Raw genomic sequence first — 27,320 nt, 5'->3', positions numbered from 1 at the left:
CAATTATATCCTCCAATAGGCTGGGCGATAGGGGTAGCGGCTTCTGGCTCTGGGGCTAGAAAAGAGCTTCAATGCCGGCGGCAGTGATGAAGTCTAGAAGCCGGCTGAGTGAAGGCTGCTGCTGGTGGGCTCTTTGCAGGTGAGAGGTTTTGTTTTGGAATACTGCGGCCGCGAGCGTTTCCATTTTCAGGTGTTTGTGTCTGGTTTACGGATGCGGAGGAGGCCAGTTCCCTGCACTCCTCCTTCTCTAGGGGAGAGGCGCCGGCCGCAGAATCCCCCTCCGAGCGGCGCCGCAGTCCTCGCCGGGTGCGTGTAGGATCCGGTCGCGGTGTGTTGACTCAGAGCAGCGAGTCGTGGTGCCGTGACAGCAAGAATACATCGAAGTTGAAGGTGCTGCAGCACTGTCTTCTGGACAGCTGAAGCTCCGGGCTGCACAGCCTCCTGCAGTAAGGAGGGCTCCCTGGAAGGAGACTGGCGTGCGCCGCTGTGTTTAGGGCCAAGGCAGCTGTGGCCTGAATGTCAGCAAAGAAGGGCGTGAATATATCCAGTGATTTCAGGTGGCACTGGGATCTGGAGCCAAATCACAGGTTCTTAGAACCACCACAGTGTTTTTGTTTGTTTGTTTGTTTGTTTGTGTTAAGGGTATTTTTCTCTTTTGCAAGGCCCAGGGGCCTGGAACAGACTGAATATCTCTTATCAGAAGTGTTTTGGACCATATATGCTTTGGATCTGGGAATATTTGTATTTATAATGAGATAATCTTGGGGACAGGACCTGAGTGAAAAGGTGAAATTCATTCGTGTTCCATATATACTTTATTTGCATAAGTTAAATGTGTTTCTTCAATCGTTTTGTATGTGAAATGAAGTTTTGTAGTGTGAAATTTTCCACTTGTGCCATGTCGGTGCTCAAAAAGTTTCAGATGTTGGAGCAGTTTGAGGTTTTGGTGTTTGGATTAGGGATGCTCAAGGTCTTAACCTGAAGGAGGTAAATAAAAATGTATGACTGAAGTTAAGTTCACATTTAGTCAAGGATAATTAATGGGCAAATGCTTCCCATTTCCCAATTGTGGAGGCTTTATGGTTGTTGCTGTTACTGCAAGGCTAACTGAATGGTGACACTTTTGGAGGGAGAAAAAAAATCAAACGCTGTGTTTTATGAAGAGATATTAAGGTTTTCTATAATGAAAGCAGAGCTCCTGTTAATTTGTCTTTCCTGACTGCAGAGACTAGGTCTTTTTTTTTTCTTTAAAGATTTATTTATTTGATTAAAAAGTCAGATATACTGAGAGGAGGAGAGACAGAGAGAAAGATCTTCCGTCCGATGATTCACTCCCCAAGTGAGCCGCAACGGCGTGGTGCGCGCCGATCCGAAGCCAGGAACCAGGAACTTCTTCCGAGTCTTCCACGCGGGTGCAGGGTCCCAAGGCGTTGGGCTGACTTCAGCTGCTTTCCCAGGCCACAAGCAGGGAGCTGGATGGGAAGTGGAGCTGCCGGGATTACAACCATGGGATCCCGGGGCGATCAAGGTGAGGACTTTAGCCACTAGGCCAAGCCGCTGGGCCCAGAGACTAGGTCTTATCTGTTTTCATATTCCTGTAGTAGCTCATCTGCTGTAAATGCTCCCCAGGTAGCAGGCGTAATGTCCAACAAATGTTGTAGTGGGAGGAATGTGGAGTTAGAAGTCGAGACACTTGGGTTTTACTCATAAGGCTGCTAATATCTGCATGACCTCAAATAATTTCAACTCTGAATCTTAATGTTTGTACCTTTTATTTTAATTTTTGTTTTTTTAAATAGGTTTAATGCAGTTCTGATAATATGGTATTCTCTCCCCTTCATCTCCTCTCCCTCCAGCATTTTCTCTGCTGCTTTTCTCCCTTCATCGCTTCATTTTTGTGATAGGAAATTCTGCACCTTTAATAAGTAGGTGTTGCATTAGGCTGTTTCTGAGGTTCCTGCCTGTATTAAAACTCTGCTTCGGAGTGGAGGTGTTTGCTTCGTGGTTAGGACACTGTATCCCCAGTTGGAGCCTTGGCACTTATGGAATTAACCAGAGGATGGGAACTGCTTCTCTGTCATTCTCTCTGGTTCTTCAAGGTAATTGGACAGTTTTCACCACAAGTACACAAGCAAAGCCTCATTGGGGTAAATTCTGTATCAACCTATTAGCAATAAAAGTTCCCAGCTTCCAGGACATGTGCTTTTGTGTCCATATTTAAACCAAGCCAGACAGATCATTGAAGAGAGTTTGGAGAGGACAGAAGAAAATGTGGCAGAAATTTTAGCATTCAAAGGCAACCATGGTTAGTAGTTTTTTGTTTCTCTTCCTCTTTTCCTTTTTACAATGGGTTGAGGTTCAGATACAGGTTTTGGAGTAGGCAATTATTGACACATCCAAATCACTCATGGCTTCCTCTTTAAGTGTGTTTGGGGCCTAGAAAACAGAATGGTTTCTTGGGCTTCCTTGGATGAATTCTGGTGGAAAGGAATGTTTATTTAGAGGGACAAGACAACAAGTGTTACTCAAGGACAAGACTGTTTCTCTGAAACTTGACCAAAAGTAAGTGAGGAGGCTATTTTATAAAGTGTAAATTAAATATAAACGGTTTTGCCAAGCATTTGGGTCAAAGAACAGCTACTAGTTAGTATGCTTCTAGGGCTGCATCTTACTGTCACCCTGTGCCATTCCACAACATTTAATTATGCTTCTCCTACTACCAAACTGAAGCTCATTCTCTCCCTTTCCCTTTATTTTGTTTTGTTTCTATGTTTTGCTTCTATTCACCATCTGCAATATCGGATCATTTTGGGCCTAGTAGTTATGACAGTCTATCTGGTGGACATGGTGGGCTCTATCCTACCTCTTACTTTTTAGAAGAGAACTTCCCCATAATCTCATTTATTATTTCTGGTAGTCTTAAGAACAATAGTTTTATCATCCTGTTTATGGGTGTGGGATATTGGGTCTAACAACTTGGGGTAACTCATTCACAATCATACAGTCATGAAGTACCAGAGCTGAGCTTGTTGTCCCAGTTTTTTGTTTGTTGGGTTTTTTTGTTTTGTTATGTTTTGTTACTCTAAACTTTTGTAGTTGGTGGAAACAGATTGTGTAAACAAAAGCTGCAATCCGGAGGTGACCAGAGGGAGGAAGGGGGTGTCATGAGTGAGTGCTGTGCACAGTGATGATATCATGCCAGCTGATACAAACAACCTGCCCATTGGATCTGCATGTCACTTTCCTGTAAGAGCCCACCTGATGTTTGTAACAAAGTGACAGTAAGGGGTGTTAGTGTATGTAAAGGTGGGAGAATGGGGAGTTATAGTGTCTGGAAAATACCTGCAGGTGATGCCATTAGTTCTTTGTAAAGTGCTGGTCTTAAAATGTGAAACCCAAAAGGAAAAGTTATTGTAAAGCTTTAGGAAAACTAACAGACACTTGAATACTGGGTACCTTTGGGTACAATCATGTTTGAATTTTTAACCTTGAACCTGATTTGGATAAAGTCCTATTTTGTGAAGATACTAAAAGTTCTGGGGAACTGAATCCCAGGCTTCAACTTCCTTGAACAGTTCCTTTGTCATTCATTAGATTAAGCTGCCTTTCTGTTTTCAGGTATAGGCAGTTCATCTTCTGTTTAGATTCCCAATACAGTAGGGATTAAAAGTTGCTCAAAGCTATGCAGTAAAAATTTCAGCCAAGAAAAAAACATCTGGATGGCCCAAAGTAGCAACTGATATTTCAATTTTTTTAAAGACTTATTCCCTGAATATCTCAAATTTAAACATAGGCTTTGGATCAGTGCAACTTTGGTTCTGTGTCACTTATTCTATATTACCTCAATATTGTACTATTGATTAAATTTCTTGCTCAGTTTTTGGAAATGGAAGAAAAATTAAGTTGTCGGGCCCGGCGGCTTGGCCTAGCGGCTAAAGTCCTCGCCTTGAAAGCCCCGGGATCCCATATGGGCGCCGGTTCTAATCCCAGCAGCTCCACTTCCCATCCAGCTCCCTGCTTCTGGCCTGGGAAAGCAGTCGAGGACGGCCCAATGCATTGGGACCCTGCACCCGCGTGGGAGACTCGGAAGACGTTCCAGGTTCCCGGCTTTGGATCGGCGCGCATCGGCCCGTTGCGCTCACTTGGGGAGTGAATCATCGGACGGAAGATCTTCCTCTCTGTCTCTCCTCTGTGTATATCTGGCTGTAATAAAATGAATAAATCTTTAAAAAAAAAAAAGAAAAATTAAGTTGTCAGGCAGGACTTTAACCTGTAGTTTGCATTTCCTATTCTTGAATTGTAGTGCTAGAGTCTTAAATGTTATTAATTTTTGATAACTTGAGTAAGGAAGTGAAGTCCCAGGACTGTTTGGAAAACAGGATGAGCTTTAGTTAGGGAGGGTGGGGGTGTGTGAAATTATGGGTTTAATAAGGGAAGTGAATAGGAAACAGCAACAAGATGGTCATGTTACATTTGTTGAAACCAGAGATTCTAAAAATATAGAAGTAACTTCAGAAAACAAAGACCTTATAGGTATCATTCTTCTGTCTACTTCTCTTCCCCCCCAGAGTACTAATCTTGAAACAATTTTGATTTTATGGTGATACCGTTTATGGAAAGATTTTTTTTTTTCACTGCAGAGGTGAGTCCTGTTTGGATAGAATTTGTACACAGATGTAGTGAACATCTTTGGAAGTTATGTCACCAGTGACCATGTGCTTTAAATCACCTGTGTTATTGTTATTATTATTATCAAGGTAATTGCAAAGCACTTACCCTTGAACATTTACCAAAAGTCTGAGGCTCTATGACATAATGATGATGGATTGTGTTGTTGAAGAATGTTAACAAGATGAATCCCCTTTTCCCTATAGTTGTATGTACTTACATCTTAAACTTATTGCTAAATAAGTAGGTGTCAGATAGGTTGATTTAATTGTGCTCAGTATTTTGTGACAAATAATGAAAGAGATTCCATTAGTCAAGATATTTGCAGTTCTAATGAAGAGTAAAATCTGATGATTTAATAATGTTGGGATTATCTCATAACTAGTTGTTTAATTAAAGATCAAACATGCTAATGTGATTAGTAGATCTGATCATGAGACCTAATTAGGCCAGGGTTAAGCAAGAACTTCTGGCCCATTATCTCTTTTTGTATAGCTACAAACTACAAATGGTTTCTATATTTCAGTTGTTAAAATAAATGTCTTATGTGCATGAAAAGAATGAAATTCTAATTTTGGTGTCCATATATAAAATTGTATTGCAGCGTAGTGATGTTTATTCATATACATTATCTACAGCTGCTTTCAGTTATAAAGGCAGAATTATACAATTGTGTGTAATTATACAAAGATCATATAACCCACAAAGCCTAAAAAATTCAGTATTTGTAGAAAAAGCTGACATTTCAGATAAACGATAGTGTCTTTCACATTTGTCCACTTCTTCACATTTCAACATCCTTTATCCTGGTCTAGATCTTAGTTATATATTGCCAAAATTGTTGCAGAAACCTCACAACTGGTATTCACATTCCTGGTTTTCCTTACCTTATCTTCTTAAAATATGTGCACTTAAATATTTAATGATGTCTCAGTATTTACAGAAGAATCTACATAGTTCAACGCAAAGCGCTTCTTGGGTCACTCTACACTTCAGGGAAGGCTCCACCTGCTTGCTCATTATAGTCTGTACTTAGGGTAACCATCTGATTTTTCCAGAAGGGATAAGTAAGTGTGAAAAAGGCGTTTATAGTAATTGAATTGAGAAAACAAGTGTAAAGCAGTATTATTCTAGGCACATTGGGGTATATATATAGCCATATTACCAATTTTTCATCTGGTTGCTACACATTCCTGATCTCTATATGTACTTATTCTTTTACTTCTACTAGAATTTCTTTTCCTCTTTGTATAAATATCTACCTGAAACATTTTTCCAAATCCAGTTTATGAAGAGCCATGTCTGTGCAGCTGTACTCATACATAATCTCTTTCTCCCAACACACACACACACACACCCCTATAGTGTACAGCACTAGTTTCTTTGAGACATAATCCTTAGCAAACACCATATTCCTCATGGATCTGTATAGCATCATGCCATTCCCAAATGAGGTTTGCAGTATATATTTGATGAATCAATTAAGACTAGGTTGTGGAGACTAGTATTTGAAGCATTCAATTTCTGAATCTTCCATTTTAATATGATTAAGTAGTAAGCAAAACTAGGTTTCCGAGGACTGAGGGCACATCCTTGAGTGCCAGTATAGAAGTATAGCAGAATGGATTAAGGTGCAAGTATAAACTTTGGGATCCAGCCTTCCTGAGACTGAATTATGATTCTGTCACTAATAGGCTGTATTACCTTGGGCTGGTTACTTTCTTCTCCTTAACTTCTTGCATCTGTAAAATGTGGGTGATCATAGTAGTTGCTTCATGGAATGATGGTTGAATAATCAAGTATTCCAAGAGCACAGTGAATGCTCTATGAAAGTTCACTGCTGGGAGAATCAAGATGGCAGGATGGGGTAAGGACACGTTTAAACAGATGGAGAAACATTTAATCAGGATGTAGCAGAGAGGACACATTCCAGGAAATAGGAGAGAAAAGAACAACAGCAGAGGGGTACCTGGAGACTGACAGACTGGAGACTGACAGACTGACAGTTGATTTTGTTTTGTGGCTTTTCATTTAAGGGGATGTATAGTAGCTGTGTAATGGAGGCATACCTAGTAACATGTTATTTAACTTCATGGCTTTGTAAATTTCTATTTTTCTTTCTATTGTTGATTTTGTATCATGACTTTTCATTTGAGTGGATGTACAGTAGCTGTTAAATGGAGACTTACATATCCAGATGTGAGGATACAATGTGGTATGCATTTCTACTTCCAGACAAAGATGTACTTACAATGCAACAGTTTACTATATCTAGACAATAGGATGCTGGACTCTCTGCCATTGTCCATGTCCATAATAATGGACATATGACTGTGTATGAAGAACTATACTTTAGTAATGATATAGAGGAACTAGGTGGAGGGGTTGGGGCTGGGATAAGGGAGCCTATTTACCAGGAGCCTATGGAACTTTATCATAAAATGATGATAATAGTAATAATAATAAAAATATAAAATGTAAAAAAAAAAGTTAACTGCTGTGACCACCACCATCATCATCATAGTAGAATTGCAGATGCATAAGATAAACAAAGACCTAAGACTAGGGAATGATGGGAGAAGAGTTGAAAGAAATATAACACCGAAATACTCACAGATATTTTTCCCCTTTTGGTGGAAGTAGGCAGCTCCAGAGGGATCAAAGTGGTTTAAAGTTTGAGAGGAGTTAGTCTTTGCTTTGTGAGAAATGACTTGTCTACCGTCTTCGGAGATGCCATTTTAGCAAAATAAGCAAGACAGAAGGTAGGTGTCAGGACTAAAAAATGAATAGACATGAGGTAATGGCAGAGAGGAAGAGAGGAGGGAGAACAAGATAGAGAGTGATATAAAACATGTTTGCTTAGTAAACTTTTCTTTCAAGTTGGCCCATACTTTCAAAAAAAGGAAGAAAGGGAGGGATGGAGGAAAGAGAGAGGAAAGTAAGAAAGCAAGAAAGGAAGGAGGGAAGGGAAGGAGGAAGGAAGGAAGAAAAAAAGAAGAAGAAAGAAAGAAGAAGAAAGAAAGAAAAAGAGAGAACCAACACTGGGGAATGATAAATCAAAAACTTGTATGACTGTTTTTGATATGCATTTCTCTGGTATGAATTAAATTAAGATATGTGTGTAATAGAAGTGCCAGTAACTTGCTGAGGGATAACTGAAAAACTTTAAAAACCAACTAAAGGGTAGTGAACTTTATCCAAATCAAAACAAAATGCAAAGCTTCTGGTTCCAAAAATAGTAGTTATAAGTTTGGGAATTGGGATGTTTCAACTTAGTAAAGTATCATTATAAGTTGAAATGACACTACCTGACTTGACTAGCCTTGAGAATTTTCTCAAGAGCAGTAGTAAGCTCGACCTTCCTTTTTACTCACAGACAGCCATTTATAAAGTACATATAAATTTCCATGGGTTGTGATTAGAGGTGCTCCTGTAACCTGAAGCCAAGTGAGCCTAGATGCTCAGAGCAAGACTGAAAACTGCAGTGGTAAGGAAGAACAGAGAATGGAGGCAGAGGACCATTGGGATTGCAGTTCCAGTTTGCCATTCAGTGGCCATACTTTTTGAAAAAGCTGTTGGATTATCCTTTTTAGTCCCATGGGAATTGTGGACATATAACAAACTTAAAATACAGAAGAATATCCTTGGCTCCTGCTTTGTGATCAAAGACACTGGGGTTCTTTCTCGAAGTCTGTCTAATATCTGGACTCTGCCAGTTGGCTATTTTAACTTTGGCAGTCAGCATTAAAACTGTCAAACCTTAGCCTTGTCAGCACAATCTGAGCATCTGTAACTCATTGACTTTGACTGTCAGTGCACCTACTATACACTTCATCAGTGTTGTGTGGCATGCCAGATTCCAGAGAGACAGCGATGAGTAAGACCTGGCCTGAGGCAGCTTGCAGTCTAAAGGAGGTGACAGACATAGAAAGATAACGTGGCACAGTGTACCACATGTGATCAAGCAAGGTGCTATGAAAATGTAAGACAGGCCTGACCCACTTCCCAGTGGGTGAGAAGAAAACGAGAAGTCTGCCTAGAGCCGAGATACTCAAAGTGTGGTCTTCAGCATGTCAGCATCTCCTGGGAACTTGCTAGACATACACACTCTTGGACTTACTCAGACTTTCTAAAACAAAATCTGCCGACAGAGTCCAGCAGTCTGTTTTGATCAGTTCTCTTGGTGATTTGGGTACACATTAAAGTTCAAGAATGAGTGGCCTAGAGGAAATAACATTTAAGATCAACTCTAAAACTGCAGTCTCCAGCACAGTGGCCACTGATCACATGCGCCTGTTGAGCTCTTAGAATGTGGCTAGTTGAAACTGAGTGTGCTTTAAGTGTGAAGTATACACTGAGTTCCAAAGAGTTGCTATGAACAAAGGGAGTTACAATATCTCAACAGTTCTTATATGGATCACATGTTGGAATGATAGAATTTTGAATCTGTAGAGTTAAGTAAAATATATATTATTAAACTTAATTTCTACCTTCATTTTTTCTACTTTTTAATACAGCTTTTAGAAAATTTAAAACTATGCATGTGGCTTATATTTGTGGCTGACAAATATATTTGTGACTGAGCACAGTTGTTATAAATAAGAACTAGCAGCTAGCCAAAAGCAGGGCGGAACTGGAGTGGCAGTGAAAGGGAGGTTCCACATAGGATACGGTGTACACAAAACTACTGAGGCAAAAAAGAACCTGGCATATTTAAAGAGATAAAAGAAAACTAAAGCTTTGCAGGATTAGGGATTTTGATGTTTATCCTAAGACAAACAGAAAGACATTGAGAATTTTAAATAAGATACTTAATTTTCTTGAAGCTGTCAACTAATAGATGAAGTGGACAAGGAAGCTAATCAAAGCTCTGCTTTCCCTAAGATAGTAGGATAGGGGCATTTAGTCAGGGGGTCCTACTAGGGAGAGCAGGCCCTGCCCATCACCTGACCCGGCACTATGATGTGAAGCATGAACGTTCCCACTGGACAGAAAAACAGCATCACTTACCAAGAGGTGGTTTTTGGATCAGGTAATTTGAAGCTCAAACCTGATTGGGAGCTTGGTACCAGACCTTGTTCCTGGGCAAGACGCCTGTAAAGGTGCGTCAAAGAAAATGAAGGCTGGGGATTAGAGGCTCTGCCCTTAGAAAGCCACGTTGGATGTTTCCAGTGAGGCTGGAAGCATGGGTCTGACCATCCCTTGGGTCTTACAGGAATTTACCCTCTCCTTTAATCAGTGATCATAAACATGCAGACACAATCTAGACTTCAGACTTGTCTCTTGCAGCTCACGTTTTGGAAATGTGTTTGTTAGTTGATAACATTTAAGTCAGATTTCACATATGAAATGCACATTTCTGGGCCAGTGTTATGGTATGGTGGGTAAAGCCACTTTCTGCAATACTGGCATCCCACATGGGAGTCCCAGCTGTTCTGTTTCTGATCCAACCCCTTTTTAATGGCCTTGTAAAAGCAGCAGAAGATGGCTCAAGTCTTGGGCCCCTGCCACTTACATGGGAGAACTGGATGAAACTCCAGGATCATGGCTTTGACATGACCCAGCACTTGCTGCTGTGACCATCTGGTTAGTGAACCGGCATATGTAAATCTGTTTCTCTGTCCCTTTTTCTCTGTAACCCTCAAAATCACCTAAATCTTTTTTAAAAGATTTGTTATTATTTTTTAAAGATTTTTTAAATTGGAAAGTCAGATATACAGAGTGGAGGAGAGATAGAGAGGAAGATATTCTGTCCTCTGATTCACTCCCCAAGTGACCGCAACAGCCGGAGCTACGCCAGTCCGAAGCCAGGAGCCAGCAGCGTCTTCTGGGTCTCCCACATGGGTGCTGGGTCCTAAGGCTTTGGACCATCCTAGACTGCTTCCCCAGGCCACAAGCAGGGAGCTGGATGGGAAGCGGGGCTGCTGTGATTAGGACCAGCACCCATATGGGATCCAGGCACATGCAAGGCAAGGACTTTAGCCACTAGGCTATAGTGCCGGGCCCTTATTATTTTTTTTAAGTATTTATTGGAGAGACAGATTTACAAAGAGAAAGAGAAACAGAAAGATCTTTCGTCTGCTTCTCAGCCCCCAACTGGCCGCAATGGCTAGAACTGAGCCAATCTGAAGCCAGGAGCTAGGAACTTCTTCTTAGTCTACCATGTGGGTTCAGGGTCCTAAGCCTATGGGCCATCCTCTACTGCTTTCCCAGGCCACAAGCAGGGAACTGGATGGGAAATGGAACAGCTGAAACATGTACCAGCACCCATATGGAGCCCAGCGCATGCAAGGACAGGAATTATCTGCTGAGCCATCAGTCCAGGCCCCAAATTGACTAAATTTTAAAAGAAATGCACATTTCTACTTTTTTTTTTTTGAAAATTGGAAGGTCTAGGAATCTGTTGCTCAGTGTAACAGGGAAATGGACTGTGGTAGCTTGTACTTCTGTGTGTGAATCTTTAGGAGCTGAGGTAACTTTCAGTTTTTATTTATTAAAATATATTTATGTTTAAGACATATATGTATGTGTATATATTTGAAAAACGGAGAAGGAGAGAGAAGAGGTCGTCCATCTACTGGTTCACTCCATAAATGGCTGCACCATCCAGGGCTGGACCAGGCCAAAGTCAAAGCCAGGAACTTCATCCTGGTTGGTCACGAGGGTGGCTGGGACACAAGCCCCTGGGCCATTTTCCTCTGCATTCCCAGAAACATTATCAGGGAGATGGATCAAAGTTATATATTCTTATAGTTTTTTGGCTGTAACACTATTCATCTGCTATAGTATATGAGTTTATACAAAACAATTAGTTTGACTTTTAAATATATAATGAGAGGGCCCGGCGGCATGGCCTAGCGGCTAAAGTCCTCGCCTTGAGGGCCCCGGGAGCCCATGTGGGCGCCGGTTCTAATCCTGGCAGCTCCACTTCCCATCCAGCTCCCTGCTTGTGGCCTGGGAAAGCAGTCGAGGACGGCCCAGTGCATTGGGACCCTGCACCCGCGTGGGAGACCCGGAAGAGGTTCCGGGCTCCCGGCTTCGGATCGGCGCCCACCAGCCATTGTGGCTCACTTGGGGAGTGAATCATCGGACAGAAGATCTTCCTCTCTGTCTCTCCTCCTCTGTGTATATCTGGCTGTAATAAAATGAATAAATCTTTTAAAAAAATATTTAATGAGAACAGATGTAGCAGATTGAAATAGTGCGAAGCTTGGTGGTGGTTGCCTGAATGTTCATGATGTTATTGCCACTTTTTTTCACTTTGATATAGTTCATACACAAAAGAAAATTGTGGAATACTTTTGTCTACAAAATTTATCTACGTTACCTTTCTTTGAAAAAAAAATAGCTTCATTTGTTTATGAAGTCTTCTCAAAAAAACAAGGATTCCACGTGGTATAGGGACAGTGATGGCTTGCTTCTCTTTCTGCATCTTTCTTCTCCACTTAATAATACAAAAAAAAAATGCATGGTTATGAAGAGTTGATGGGCCTGAAGCTTCTACTACATGATGGATTATGACTTATAAAAAGTTGACTTGTTTGATAGAGGGAGACAGGGAGAGCACTTTGATCTGCTGCTGCACTTCTCAGATGCCTGTAATGACCATGATGGGACCAAGTCTCAAGCCAGGTCTTTTCTGTGAATGGCAGAGAAGCCAATTATTTGAGCTGTCATTGTGACCTCCCTGGGACTGCATCAGCAGGAAGTTAGAGTTTAGGAATGAGCAAGGATAGTGTCTCATCCTGTGGCTAAGATCAAGTGTAGGAATTACCAAGAAAAGGCAGAAATAGTGAACACTGTCACTGTTATATAACTATGTGAACCAGTTCGATTGGGACAGAAAATCTCCCATTACTGCAAGTTGCCAGATTGGCAGAGTGCCAGGCCCCAGTGCTCCTTTCTGTGTACTCCTGAGTGTGGAGAACATTCGGGTGTAGGTAGTGCATGCTGAACACATCAGCTGTGCAGTGTTTGTCACTAATGTGAGCTCTTCCAGAAGGGTGAAGGCAGGCTGACAAAGCCACATCTGCAGGAGACAGTGATGCCAACATACCTTTGGAGGAGATGTTTAAACCCAGGGAATCCAGATCCCTTTAGGGTTGCCTGTTTAACTTAATTACATTTTTCTCCTGCTCAGATATGTCTCAGTGTGTAGAGCATCTGAAGAGGCAGGGCCTCCTTATCAGCGTAGTTCTTACTCCCACAGACCTGTTCCTGTTAATCAGTGTCTACAGGCATTTCTCAGCTGTTTGCGTTTGATAGCTTGTTTTGCTTCAAGATTTATCCCTGCCACAGCCTGTATCTTGAGGCAAATGAGAGATTAAGTAGGTGAATACCACATTTAAGTGTTAAAGATGCTTTAAATCATTATAAGTGCTGTTTGGTTGTTGAAACAATGTGATGTGTGTATACGTTGGATTTTTTTGCGTGTGTATTGTGTGGACTATGACGTTGAAGAGCTAGTTACCACTCATCAGTCAGGGATATAAACCAGAGTTTTGTGGTGATTCATTGAATTACTGTGTTAAATAACTTGTGTAATAAGATGGTAAGACTGGTGGATAATTCTTTTTCCACTAGAGGAAAAACAAAATAAAAAGGATACCTTCAGAACTGTCAGAATCTGGGGGTTTCCAGTGACTAACTGTTCTTTTAGACTTCTGTAGCTCATTGTGAAATCCTCTCGAGTATAAGCATAAATTTTTTGTCTGGCAGAAATACAACATGCCATTAGGATGACAATCAACGTACTGTCTAGGCATCAGAAAATTTAAGTCAGTTACATTCCTTACAATTTAATTGTTGAATGTGTTTATATTGACACAGGTTTATGTCTGACATCCAAACTGTTCAAGATAATTCTAATTTGTTTTAGGAACTGCATAAAGTTTTGCTTCCTTTCCTGGAAGGCTAAAGGCTGTAACTTCTACTTATGCATTTTTTCCCTCTTCTAGATGTTTTGCTGTCCTTGACCATTCACCCATTTGAAAACACCAGGCAAGCTCAACCATCAGTATGTCCAAGTACAAACTTATTATGTTAAGACATGGAGAGGGTGCTTGGAATAAGGAGAACCGTTTTTGTAGCTGGGTGGATCAGAAACTTAATGATGAAGGAATGGAGGAAGCTCGAAACTGTGGGAAACAACTCAAAGCTCTAAACTTTGAGTTTGATCTAGTATTCACATCTGTTCTTAATCGGTCCATTCACACAGCTTGGTTGATCTTGGAAGAGCTAGGGCAGGAATGGGTGCCTGTGGAAAGCTCTTGGCGTCTCAATGAGCGTCACTATGGGGCCTTAATTGGGCTCAACAGGGAGAAAATGGCTTTGAATCATGGTGAGGAGCAAGTGAAGATCTGGAGAAGAAGCTACAATGTGACCCCGCCTGCCATCGAGGAGTCGCATCCCTACTACCGTGAGATCTATAATGACCGAAGATACAAAGTGTGTGACGTTCCCTTGGATCAGCTGCCACGGTCTGAAAGCCTGAAGGATGTTCTGGAGAGACTGCTTCCCTACTGGAATGAGAGGATTGCTCCTGAAGTTTTAAGTGGCAAAACTGTTCTGATATCTGCTCATGGAAATAGCAGCAGGGCACTCCTAAAACATCTCGAAGGTACCAGCTTTATGTCCTAGTCATTAGAGGTTGCTAAGTGTTCTCATGGGACCTTAATCTAGAAATTAAACCAATAATATACCGTTTGTACATGATTTCCTTCTCTGCACTTTTGTCACTGCAGACTGAACAACTATCTTTGTTCTGTAAATCAAGACTCCTGGTCTTACATTCATCTTTTTCTCTCTCTCTCTCTCTCTTTTTCAATCTGAAAGAGTGGTTTTCAAACAGTGCCACCTGCATGGGCTCAGGCTTACAAAGACTGTTAGGCCCATGTATACCTGGATAGGTTCAGCCTTACACAGACAGCTGGGCCCACATGTACCTGGATGGGCTTAGGCTTAGCAGACTGCTAGACCCACATGCTAGGTTTCTGAATCAGTAGTTGTTTGGTACAGCATCAGAATCCATATGTTGTTATATTTAGTTGATGTAAATATTTTATGTTTATTTGAAAGGCAGAGTTAGAGGGAGAAGTGCAGAGAGAAAATTTTCCAATTCTGATCACTCCCCAAATGGCCACAATGAAGCCAGGAACCTGGACTGCATCAGGGGCTCAGGTGCTAGGCCATCTTGCACTGCCTTTCCAGGGACATAGTATAGAGCTGAGTGGGAAGCAGGGCAACCAGGACCAGAATGGATATCCATATGGGGTGCCAGCAATGCAGGTGATGGGTTATAATGCTGGTCCATGAGAATTTGCACTTTTTGAAAATTTGGGGTAAAAATGCTTATGCTTGTATATTCATCTGACTCCTAGTCAGGCTTTCTGTATAGGTTTACATAGCAATTATTGCTTATTAAATGGTCTCTTTCATGGAGGTGGGGGCAGTTTTTCCTCATATTCTCTGCAAATTACTGTACAAATTTAGTTTTTAACCTGCTGCTGCAGGAGCGTGATAATTGATTGGATCAATGATAGCATACATCTCTGTAATAAACACTGTTTCTGATTTAGAAAGTTCAGCATTGGGGTGGGAAGAATGATGACTGCAATGAATTAGAATACCTGGAATCTCAGTGACTTAACGGTCTTTCTACTGAGAGAGTACTAGAATTATTCATCTAGATGGATCATTTGTACACATCAACAGTAGAAAGTGGTGGTTCTTTAAGTGTTTTGTTGTTCCTTTGGGAGGGATTTGGCATCACCCTCAAGGCAGTTATACCTCAACTTGTGGGAGAATCTTGTCCACTTGTGGCAGATAAGTGATGCTAAAGGAAAATGAAACCCAGATGGGCCTCTGAACATCTGAGTCCCAGCTCACTGAATCTCCACATGCAGTTACTACCCAGATTTGTGTTTGAATTTTTTTCCTGAAAAGTAGATCTTTTCTTGACCTATTATTTGGGATACTATGATCTGAGGCAAAAGTATCTTTGGCCAGTAAGCCATAAAAAAATTATTTAATACACTAAATTACAGAGTCTAAAATTGTTAACTTCTGACGTAATCTGTGAATGGTGCTCCCTAGCAAAGCTGCACAATGATTTTATTGAGTGTGCTTTGGGTCAAGCACAGTTCTCTACATTTTACACCTGTATGTTGTACAACATCAGAGCTAGAATGTAGCCCCAAACTCAGTGGGAAAATAGAGGTTTTACTGTGTTTTACTCAGCTAGTTAATATATTCAGGTCAAGTTTTTTTTTTTTTTAAGATGTATTTATTTTTTATTGGGAAAGGCAGATTTATAGAGATAAGGAGAGACAGAGATCTTCAGTCTAGTGGTTCACTCCCCAAATGGCTGCAACATCTGCAGCTGAGGCCATCTGAAGCCAGGAGCTAGGAGCTTCTTCCAGGTCTCCCATACAGATGCAGGGTCTTAAAGCTTTGCGCCATGCTTTGCTGCTTTCCCAGGCCATAAGCAGAAGCTGAATGGGAAGTGGAACAGCCAGGACATGAACTGGCACCCATTTGCAATCCTAGTGCTTGCAGGGAAAGGTTTAGCCAATTGAGCCATTGTGGCAGTGGGGGGTGGGGGGCACCTCCTGCCCGCTCCCCCCCACCCCATCATGGTCATGTTTTTAATTTCATTTAATTAGTCATTGATTCCTAAGCGGTTTTGCTTTAAGAGAGATTTTGGAGAAAGGGGAAAAGGAGAAAACTATTGACACACACAAGGTTGTTGAATCTTAACTGCATTATGCTAAGTGGAAAAAAAAAGCCAAAATGAAGAAAGATGTATTTTATAAAATTCCATTTATGACATTTGGGAAAAGTAAAACTTGTAGCCTGGAACACAGAGTAGCAAAAGGGTAGATTACAAAGGGAAATGAGGGAATTTTAGGGGATGATAGAACTATTCTGTATCCTGATTGATGTGATTACACAGTTGTGCTCAGCTGTCAAAACTCAAAGAACTGTGCACTAAAAGTAAATTCTGTTATCCATAAATTATACCAAGAGAGAGGCAGGCAGACCTAGTCCTCTGCAGTAAAATCACTCTTGCCCTAATTGGGAACTTGCCTGTTCCAGAAAATGGCAAGGAAGTTAAATTGTCATTCAGTAGAAGCCCATGAGGGTTGCAACATACAACTTTCTGTGCCTTTGAAAACTAATGTAGGCAGCATTTGTTAATGCTTCCTAAAATCTTAGAAACTGTGTGGTGTTGATTTTATTTAGCATCTAAACCACGGTTAATCATGGAATTAGCTTTTTAAAAATTATTATTTGAAAGAGTATTAGAGGTCTTCCGTCTGTTGACTCACTCCCAAAGTGCCCACAACAGCTTAGGTTGGGTCAGGCCAGAGCTGGGAGCCAGGAACTGCCTCCATCTCCTATGTAGGTAGCAGAGATCCCAATGTTTGAGCCATCGTCTGCTGTTTCCCAGAGTGCACCTTAGTAGAAAACTGGATGGGAAAGAGTGCCAGCCTAGAAACCAGGCACTTATAGTTAGGAGATTGGAGCAACCAGACCAGCTTACGGCTTTGGAGCACAGTGACTACCCCAAATTACCTTTCAGAGTCCTTCATCAGTAGTTATGTGTAAGCTGTTGGACTAGAAAGTTTTGTTAGTCTCTTGCTAACGTAACCTAGAGGTGTTTGAGGTCTTCTGATAAAGATTTTTCCATCTCAGAACTCTTATCTCTGCTTATGGAGTGAGCCAACAAGGACCTTCTGGAATCCATGCAAATGAATGGTATAGTGACATACAAGTGGTTAGGTGATATTCTGTAAAAGGATTGTGAATGTAGGAGCTACATATTGGCACCTTCTTTGTTGGTGAGGGCTCCTGTAGTAGCTCTGCTTGTAAATTGTATGTAGTTTTGAGATTGTTTTACTTTTAATCTGATAGTTCTTAATGCTTTCAGAAGAAAATAGACATGAAATATTATATAGTAAGAAAATTCCTCCTGAAGGGACTGCTTTACTGACTTCCAGAAACATAGTTACTGCACTATACTAATAAGCCCAGGTTCCAGTGGGGTCCCCCTCTGATTGGTTGAAGCACACTTTCCACAAAGCACTGCCATGAAAACTGCTATCATAGCCTCAGTACCCCAAAGCATTGTGTTCTATAGAGTTCCAGACAGGCCTGGGTTTTTTTGTTTTGTTTTTTTCCCTCTGTGGTTGGAATAGCCACTTCCTTTTTGTTTCCTGATGGTCTGTAATGAAGGAAAACCAGGTACCAAACTACAGCTTTGGATATAGTCTACATCTTTCTAGAGGAAGTGGATTGTTTAGTCTGGGTTCAAGCACAGGACTAGGGAGTTTCAAGTTTGGAATGAGAATGGCATGCAGGACACTCATGAAGGAAAACTTGAGCCCTGAAGAATTGTGTGTGGCTACACACATGGCAAGACGAGGAAGCAGTGAGATAAAATTAGAGAGTCAGGGAGGAAAGGTGAGCTGGGCTTGGGGAGCAGGGATGAGCTGGTCACCTTTGGCATTTTAGTGTGATATTTTTAGAAGCAGCAAGTTCAGCTTTCTTTTCTGTTAGGCAGATAGTTGCTTATAGTGGTATAGGTAAGCTTTCTTTTATTGTAAATATAGTTGATTTTCAAATCTTTATTTTAAAACATTACTGGCTGTTTTGGCTATAAAATTAAATGTGGAATTAATTCTTTGCTTTATTCTAAATTAGAGACTGTTATTCTACCATTATGCTATTATGAGTATATGAGGATACTACACAAAGTTTGTGGAAATTTAAATTAAAAGATAAGTTTTTTTGAGTGCAAAAGTTTTTAGATGTCTATGCACATTAGGGGATATTCATCTCTTAATTCAAAGTTGTGAAGATTTTGCTCTGGGAGTCAGTATTCTAAGAATTGTATAGTTTTAGCTCTTCCACGTCTTTGATCCAGTTTCAGTTCAGTTTTATGTTTGCTATAAGATTCTTTTGCATGGAAACAAAGTTTTGACTTCATTTACTGAAGACTTCTTTTTGCATTTAGTTGGCTTGACACCTTTGCAAAATCAATTGATCAAAATTTGAGGTTACATTTTAGATTATTAATTCAACTCTATTTTTATGTTTCTGTCCTAATGTGTGTAGCATAAACCATATCTAAGTACTATACTCTCCTGTTTCCTGTAGCTTTGTAAGTTTTGAGATCAAGAATCGGGAGTCCCTAAATTTAATCCTCTTTTTGCAAGATTGCTCAGGCTATTCTGTGTGCCTTGAATTTCCACGTGACTTAAGATAAGCCTGTCCATTTCTGTAAAAATTCCAAATGAAGTTTTGGTAGGAATTTTATTGAATTTATATACTACTTTGGGAAATAATGCCATCTTGGTAAACTTCTAAACTGGGAATGTGGGATGGTTTTGCGAATATTTTTTGAAAATTTTTTTTTTTTTATTGGAAAGGCAGTAATACAGAGAGAAGGATAGACAGATCTTTCATCTGCTGGCTCATGTCCCAAGTGGCTACAACAGCCAGAGCTGAGCTGATCTGAAGCCAGGTACCAGGAGCCTCTTCCAGATCTCCCACACGGGTGCAGGGTCCCAAGACTTTGGACCATCCTCTACTGCCATTCCAGGCCACAGCAGGGAACTAGATGAGAAATGGAACAGCTGGGGCATGAAACAGTATTACATAGGATCCCAGGCATGCAAGACTGGGACTCTAGCTACTAGGCCATCGTGCCGAGCCATTGGTCTTTAATTTGAATAGATTTTTGTAGCATTTGGAGCATAAATATACTTTCTTGGTTAAATTTATTCTTAAAATGTTATTGTGTTTGGTGATATTGTAAATGGAGTTGTTCACTTACTCTCACTTTTATGTTGCTCAGTGTTACTGAATATAATATAATATTTTTTCTATATTGACATTGGGGGGCTGTTGTGGTACAGTAAGCTATTTCAATTTTGCTGAACAAGTTTATTAGTTCTAGCAGTTTTGATTGGATTATGTCATCTGTAAATAAAGTGGCTTGGTGTCTTCCTTTCTAATGTGGATACATTCCACTCCCCACACCCTCTATTTTCTTATCTACTTATCAAAACTATAACCTCCCAAACAATGATGAACAGAATAGTCAGTCATTTTAAAGTAAGTCTTGTCCTTAGAACTTAAGTAAATATTAATTGCTGGGTTACATTGTAAAACATACAACTGGTAAGTGGTAACTGTGAGGTACTAATAGGTATGTACACTCATAGTTTCTGCTTCTGTTGGGAAACTTTAGTTAAATGTGGGTCATTAAATAGTTATATCTTAACATTAGATCAATTGGAAAAATCAATGAAATGTTTTCTCTGATTCAGTGAGCATTATGCTTATAGGGTTTGGAAGCAGTGAAGCATGGCATGATCCTTGCACAATAGTTGGTTGCAAGTAAGACAGTGTCCCTGTTTCTCCTGCCTCTGCTTTTCTTAACCATTGAGAATAAAAAAAGAGGAACTTTGCTACTCTAAGAGACAATCCTGTGTGATTTATAATTCATTAAAGGTGAAAATTCTGGCCCAAACCACAGAATCTTCCCCAGAGTAGTGTGCATTTAAACGGTTCTCAACTACTGGTTTATTGACTGAATTTGGCCTGGGAGCCAACATGGTGTCCCCTGGATTCAGATTCTAAAGCTGCTGTGGTCAACTGGCTGTAAACCACAGGCTACTGAGTTCCCTTCCTGCTGCTCCAAGGGTTACCTGAGGCAGCTGCTACACAGCCAGCTGGTGTGTCTTACTGATGGAGTGGCTCTCCCTGCTAAGTTGAAGGATATGTGGCCTGAATTTGTCTATTTTTGTCAGCTTTAGTTTGTGATGATAATCCTGTGTAAAAGTGCAGGGTGGCAGGCAGAGTGTCTTGACAGGACAAAGTAGTCTGCCTTTGAACTCTCCTACCCAGAAGGGATTTCTCCTCCTCCTTGTGCTTCTCCTCCTCCTTGTGCTTCTCCTCTTCCTTGTGCTTCTCCTTCTCCTTGTGCTTCTCCTCCTCCTTGTGCTTCTCCTCTTCCTTGTGCTTCTCCTCCTCCTTGTGCTTCTCCTTCTCCTTGTGCCTCTCCTCCTCCTTGTCTTTCTCCTCCTCCTTGTGCTTCTCTTCCTTGTGCTTCTCCTCCTCCTTGTGCTTCTCCTCCTCATTGTGCTTCTCCTCCTCCTCCTTGTGCTTCTCCTCCTCCTCCTCCTCCTTCTCTCTCTCTCTCTTAGATTTATTTTTGTTTTTGGAAGGCAGATTTACGGAGAGAAGAAGAAGGATTTTCCATCTGTTGGTTCACTCCCCTAGTGGCATAAAGGCCAGAATTGAGCCAATCCAAAGCCAGGAACTTCTGGATCTCCCACCCCGGCGCAGGGACCCAAAGCTTTGGCCCATCCTTTACTGTTTTCCCAGGCCACAAGCAGGGAGCTGGGTGGAAAAAGGAGCAGTGGGGCCACATGGGATCCCAGCAGTTGAAGGTGGAGAATTAGCCAGTTTAGCTATTACAACCCCCTCCCCTGCCGCAGAAAGGATTTCTTGTAGGGAAAGAAGAAAGGTTGTGATACCTTATCATTCCCTTTCATTCTACAACCTTTCCTGATGCTGGTGTGATTCTTCTTGATTTTTGTTGGTTTGTTTTTAACTTAACAAGATAATTGAAGCCTGGGAAAACTTACTTGTCTGAAATTGTTTAGTTAATATATGAAGCAGGGCCAGCAGAGTAAGTGACAGGACATTGTGCTTGGAAGAAACACTGTTTTCCAACCAAGTATTTTCTAATAATGAGCCCAAAGATCTAATGTGATAGTTCTGTGATTCTTGGCTGTCGTTCAGAGTTCTAACCAGTGGCTAATTAAGGTAACAGAGTATGTTAATAACTAACTAGTAATAACTTTTTTTGCAACCACCAAGTAGACATAAAACCTTTGGACTCTCTCTAGAACCTACTCACTGAGGGTCTTTGTTTTAATATAGAAAGGAAGGAAACAAGTGTTAGAATTCAAAAGTTTGTGTAATTAATAAAGGGATTTTTTAAAAAGTTGATAATTTGAATATTTTCAGCTGCCTTTTGGTTTGCTCACTCCATCTCTTTTCTCATAGTTTCTGCTTGCCCAATTTGAACTCAGAGAAACTAACAGCATTATGTAATAAATAACCAAGACATGTAAACTTAACTTCTTTGTGCTGGAACTTGTTACATTGAGAAAAATAATAGCCCATTTACTCGCTGAGTTGCAGTGAGGATTAAATGAGTTAATACATACAAAGTGTTTAGCGAAATACCTGCCATGTAGTATGTATTCAGGGCATGACATGTTTGTTAAAAAATAAACATTATATAAATAAAAATATTATTTTTACCAAGGCAGTATTATTTTTTACCACTGCAATTACTGTTAACTGCAGCTCTTCCAAAGTTGAGTTACCTGTAGTCTGGCTGTATTTTTGAAAGGATTACAGGAGATCTGTCCTTAAACATAGCAGGAAAGTGAGCCTGTTTACAGTGCATGCTATAAAATTCTTTCCCAATTCTTCCAGACTATGCCTCATAAGCATCTGTAGAAGCATTCTTGCTTGACTGGGCTTAGCCAAGGATTTTCCAAGTTCACTTAGTGTTGAAAAACCAACCATATTCTAATCCAATGACCTAGATTCAGAGATTAGTTAAAGTCCACAATTTTACAACCTACACAGGGACTACATATATAAGTAACTATAGGAATGCACTTAGCTCATTTTCCCACTTTTCAATATTAAATGGTTTCTATGGAAATCAGTAACAAAAATGTGGGCAAGGAGAAGATAATTTCATTTCTTTCAGGTTTAGATAGAAAACAGCCAGGAATAGGTTGTACCAAGAAGTAGTTATTATTATAAGATTTAGTATTTAATGATACCAAATTCTTTCTTTTTTCCCATTTTTTAAATTATTATTCTGTGACACAGTTCCATAGGCTTTGGGATTTCCCTTACCCCTTTCTCAAAAAGGGGCACCTTATATTATTGCAATAGCATAGTTCTTCATAAGCAGTCATAAGTCCAACATTCTGCTATTTAAGTGTATCCTAATAATGAGGGCATGGACAATGGTGGAGTCCAGCATCCTATTGTCAAGATATATTTAACAGTTTCTTGGGAGGTTCATCTTTGATCTGGAAGTAGATGCACACTGCATTGTATTCTCACATCTGGGTACGATAGTCTCTATTATATAGCTACTGTGTATCTCCTTAAGTGAAAAACCACAAAACAAAATCAACAACAGGAAGAAAAGTGGAAACTTACAACACAATGAAATTAAATAACATGCTACTGAATGATTAATGTGTAGCTGAAGAAATGAAAATCAAGAACCTGCTTGGGCCCAGTGTGGTGGCCTAGCGGCTAAAGTCCTCGCCTTGAATGAGCCAGGATCCCATATGGGTGCTGGTTCTAATCCTGGCAGTTCCACTTCCCATCCTGCTCCCTGCTTGTGGCCTGGGAAAGCTGTTGAGGATGGCCAAAAGCCTTGGGACCCTGCACCGGTGTGGGAGCCCCAGGAAGAGGTTCCTGGCTCCTGGCTTCGGATTGGCGCAGCACCGAACATTGTGGCCACTTGGGGAGTGAATCATTGGACAAAAGATCTTCCACTCTGTCTCTCCTCCTCTCTGTATATCTGACTTTCCAGAAAAAAAAAGAAAAAAAATCTTAAAAAAAAAAAAAGAACCTTCTTGAAGAAAATGTTGCTACTGTGTTATGACATGAGTCAGTAAAGAATTTAATATTCAGGAAAAAAAAACATTTTGAAGAAATGGAAGTAAAAACAAAAGCATCGAAATCCATGAGATAAAGTTTCCACTGATCTTTTTTGATGAGATACATCTCCTGTAAGCAATAGATGAGTTTTGATTTTAATCCAGTCTACTAATCTGTGATGTTTGATTGATGAGTTTAATCCATTTACATTCAAGGTTAATAGTGAATAGGTAATAATTTGGTCCTGTCATTTTAGCAATGAGTTGTTCATTGTGTAATTTAGTCTTCTATTGCTGTTCTACTGGGATGTTCTTCACATTTGTCTTTGATTTTGATTTGTCTTTTGATTTTGGTAGGTGCCATTCCTTTTTTCTGTCAAGAGAACATTTTTAAGTATCATTTGCATCGTGGGTCTGGAAGAGGCATGTTCTTTGAGTTTTGCTTTACTGAGGAAGAATTCTATTTCATTTCCAAAAGCAAAGGAAGGCTTTACTGGGTCAGTTGCTCTGGGCTGACAATTTTTCCCCTTTAAAATCTGGAATATGCCACTCCATTCTTTTCTGGCCTATAGAGTTTCCTCTGAGAAGTCAGATGTGAGTCTAATTATGACTCCTCTAAGTGTTAACTGATTTTTTTTTCACGTGCATATTTAAGGATCTTTTCCTTATATTCAACTGAAGAGAGCTTGATTATCATGTGTTATTGTGATGATAGCTTATGGTTAATCCTATTTTGACTTCTGTGTCCCTCCTATATATTGTTTTCCAATTCTTCATATAAAGGAAGTTTTCATTTAGTATTTCACTGAATACATCTTTAAACCTTCTGGAACCCCAGGAATCTTATATTTGTTCTTTTAATAGTGTCTCTTAATTATTGAGTACTTTTTTGGCTTGAGTCAGCTCTCTTTCCAGCCTTTTGATTGTTTCTCCATTGTGGCAAGAAATAGCTTCCAATTTTGAGATTCTTTCTTCTGCCTCATTTATTCTATTGTTGAGACTTTCCACCGAGTTTTTAATTTGTTGCACTGTGTCCTGCATTTCTAATAATTCTGCTTGATTTTGTTTCAGTGTTGCTATTTCCTGTGTGACATTCGTTAAATCCTTGTATGTATTTTTCATTGTTAAGTTTTATAACAAGTTGTTAAGGTTCTTTATCCCCCATTTCCTCTATGTATTCCTTACTTAGCTCTGAGGTTGGCAAAGGCTTTTGCGTCTTTGCAGGGAAGTCTTCAGTAATATTCATTGTGCCTCTGTCTCTTCTTTTACTCTTGGTCATTGCACTTCTGGTCAGCAGATTCTTCTCCTTAGGGCATGTTTCTAAGCTGTGTCACCCATAGGTCTACAGTTCAATTTTACAAACTGCAGTTAGTATCTAGTTCTTTTTTTTTTTTTTTAAGATTTTATTTATTTTATTACAAAGTCAGATATACAGAGAGGAGGAGAGAGAGAGGAAGATCTTCCGTCCGATGTTTCACTCCCCAAGTGAGCCGCAGCGGCCGGTGTGCACCGATCCAAAGCTGGGAACCAGGAACCTCTTCCGGATCTCCCACACGGGTGCAGGGTCCCAAAGCACTGGGCCATCCTCGACTGCTTTCCCAGGCCACAAGCAGGGAGCTGGATGGGAAGTGGAGCTGCCGGGATTAGAACCTGTGTCCATATGGGATCCCGGGGCCCTCAAGGCGATGACTTTAGCTGCTAGGCTACGGCGCCGGGCCCTATCCATTTCTTCATTTGTAGTCACTTGTGCAACTCTTACCTGCAGGTTTCAGATTTGGGCTCTTTTGTCAGACCACCATGGTCTCTGTAGCCCCAGCTTCTGGCTCACCATTCTCCACCTTCTGTAATGCTGTGCTGTCAATGTACTATTGCCTGTACAACTTTTCTCCCACTTCCAGGTTCGAGCAGTTCTCAGGATAGTCTTAGACTGGGTTGTTGGTGGTACTGATCTTGCTGGACCCTGCTGGTTGTTAGGTCTGAGGGCCACACAGATCTATCTAGGATAGGATCTGTAGGGTGCCAACGTTGGCACTCTTTTCCTTGTGGGACCAGTGCAATGCACTGAACTGGAATTGAGTTTGCTCCCAGCTCAGTGCATGTGCAGTACATTGTTGTCCCTCCAATCCCACATCCTCTGCCATACTGTAAAAAATAATACCCAACATGGCACTGGTAGAGTTATGGATCTGCTGCCTATTAGGTCTGGGGTCTACCTGGACCTATTTTTGGTGGAGCCTGTAGGATACCACATTGCTGTGGTTTTCCCTGTGGTGCCAGTGCAATGCAGTGAGCCAGATATGAGTTCACTCCTGATTTAGCACACGCACAGCTTGCTGTTGTCCTTCTAGTCCCACAGCCTTTGCCCTACTACACAAAATGGCACTGATGTGACACTGCTGGGGGATCTGGGCTGTGAAACCCACCCAGTTCCTGCACTGCCTGCTTGGAGTCTGCTGCTCTACCTGCTCCTGGCCGGATCAAACAAATTAGCAGAATAGGCAGTTCTTTTCCTGGGTTCACCTCCTGAGCTCCCAGTGAACTACCCTTCCCACCTGGCTGCCAGTGGAGCTCTGGCCACTGGTAGAGCTCAAATTGCCACTTGCTGACCACCGTTAGGGTATTTGGTTACTGCAGCATCACTCGGTTGTCTCCCCTGCTTCCCCATGCCTTATACGGGTCTTCAGGTAACCCTCTGCTGTAAGAATGTCCTCTCCTATTTCTTGGAATCTTCTGTCTCTGCTTCACCCTAGCTAATGCTTTTCTGTCTGTTTAAATGTGTCCTTTCGCTGTTCTGCCATCTTGATCCCCCCTCCTTTTTTTTTCTTTTCTGAATAAGTTTTGGCTTTCAGAAACTGAAGCTGAAATCATTCAATAGTTTGGTTTTCTTCCAGGTGCACATTTAAAATGGAATAAATTAAATGTATGATTAAGCAATAATGAAACAGAGCTTCTGCTGGGTTGTCTTTAATGCCCTGTCCCTTCCTCTCCAATCAACAGGTATCTCAGATGAAGATATTATCAATGTAACTCTGCCTACTGGAGTCCCCATTCTGCTAGAACTGGATGAAAACCTGCATGCTATTGGGCCCCACCAGTTCCTGGGTGATCAAGAGGCTATCCAAGCAGCCATCAAGAAAGTAGAGGATCAAGGAAAAGTGAAACAGGTTGAAAAATAAAGTCTTTCTCAAGTGCCAACTAGGAGTATATCCTAAAGGAGTAGCACGTAGTGTGTTTGGGTGCTGACCTCTTTATTTTTTTTGTAAATTTTTTACATTTTTCCATAGCTAGCCTGTGGGTTAGTTTGTATAAATACCTAGATTATTTGGCCCAAATAGGGCCTAAGTACTTATGTTGCAAGTCTTATGAACTAGCTTTCTTGCTGGCCCTATTTGAATTAGTTACCAAGCTAGTAGCCAGTGGAGTTTACTTGTCATAAATGTTTGAACCAGAATAGCATATAGGAATGAACTTTAAGATAGTCATCATTCAGTAAATAATTATTGAGTCACCAGTGGCACGTGCTCTTCTAGTAAGTAGCTTAGTTTTCTATTTAATAAGACGTTTGGTAATAATAGTGAAACTAGGTATTTGAAGAAATATTAGTACACTCTAGATAACTATTTATTACTAGTCTTTTCCTTTAGGAAAAGGGATGCTTTGTTAGTGAAAACCAGAGGCTCATTAAATGAGAAAGTCGTAGTTGGATTCCTCTAAGAGCTAATCACCATCGTAATGACACACCAACAAGTTCCTTAATTCATCTCTGGCCGAGAGACACCCTTTGTTTGCCATTAAGCAGAATTCTTTCTTTAACTCCTAGACTAAACAGCAGATGAGCTGCAACTGTGGCACTAATGTTTGGTTTTGGTTTTTAAGCTTTAATCTTTGGGTACTTAAAATTGGTTTAAAAATAATAAAGTCTGTTACTGAAAATTA

General features: G+C 40.7%; 1 protein-coding gene across 1 annotated transcript; it reads left to right on the top strand.

Annotated features, from left to right (window-relative positions):
- Window positions 1-27,320, top strand: BPGM (bisphosphoglycerate mutase). Its single transcript, XM_004598190.3, has 3 exons — window positions 1-139; window positions 13,626-14,287; window positions 26,382-27,320. Exons 2-3 carry the CDS (start codon window positions 13,687-13,689, stop codon window positions 26,558-26,560), a joined length of 780 nt encoding a protein of 259 aa, XP_004598247.2. The 5' UTR covers window positions 1-139; window positions 13,626-13,686; the 3' UTR covers window positions 26,561-27,320.

Source organism: Ochotona princeps, chromosome 25 (genome assembly GCF_030435755.1).
Source record: "Ochotona princeps isolate mOchPri1 chromosome 25, mOchPri1.hap1, whole genome shotgun sequence".
In the NCBI taxonomy this organism is placed as follows: Eukaryota; Metazoa; Chordata; class Mammalia; order Lagomorpha; family Ochotonidae; genus Ochotona; species Ochotona princeps.
This window is presented reverse-complemented; position numbering and strand designations above follow the sequence as displayed.